The sequence below is a fragment of the Apaloderma vittatum genome, unplaced genomic scaffold, assembly GCF_000703405.1.
Source record: "Apaloderma vittatum isolate BGI_N311 unplaced genomic scaffold, ASM70340v1 scaffold26207, whole genome shotgun sequence".
Classification (NCBI taxonomy): domain Eukaryota; kingdom Metazoa; phylum Chordata; class Aves; order Trogoniformes; family Trogonidae; genus Apaloderma; species Apaloderma vittatum.
The window spans coordinates 2,356-2,711 of NW_009727128.1; the positions used below are offsets into that span (position 1 = coordinate 2,356).

The 356-nt window shown below is 45.5% G+C and overlaps 1 protein-coding gene across 1 annotated transcript in view; it reads right to left on the minus strand.

Moving 5' to 3' along the window:
* The window catches only part of CUX2 (cut-like homeobox 2), a gene marked incomplete at its 3' end in the record, with an annotated part of 10,783 nt that overhangs the window by 2,347 nt on the left and 8,080 nt on the right, over nt 1–356 (minus strand). The window contains exon 18 of the mRNA XM_009873577.1: nt 314–353. Coding sequence (XP_009871879.1) covers nt 314–353 — 40 coding nt within the window. The remainder of the gene's footprint in view (nt 1–313; nt 354–356) is intronic.

The following is a 356-nucleotide window of genomic DNA, read 5'->3' on the forward strand; positions in this document are numbered from 1 at the left end:
CCTTCTGGAGAGGAAGGATGCCGGTGGGAGGTGCCGGTGGAATAATTAAAGAGGGAAAACACCACTAACATAAAAAAATCCAAATAGTTGCTACTTGATGTCAGGCACAAAGCCAAAGATTTTTGTTGTGGCTTTCTTATTTTTCTTTTTTCTTTTGTAACTAGATGACTCTCAAAACCCGTTTCTGACAAAACAACATTTGAGGATCTGTGTAGCAGCCCTAAATTGTCCAAGTGCCTCATTAAAGGGGTTCAAAATGAGTTGGATGCCTCAGAGAAGAAGGAGATGAAAGAGGCTGCCCAGGATGCTGGACGCTGGGATGCAGGGGGTGGAGGCAGAAGCACCCACGGCACCTG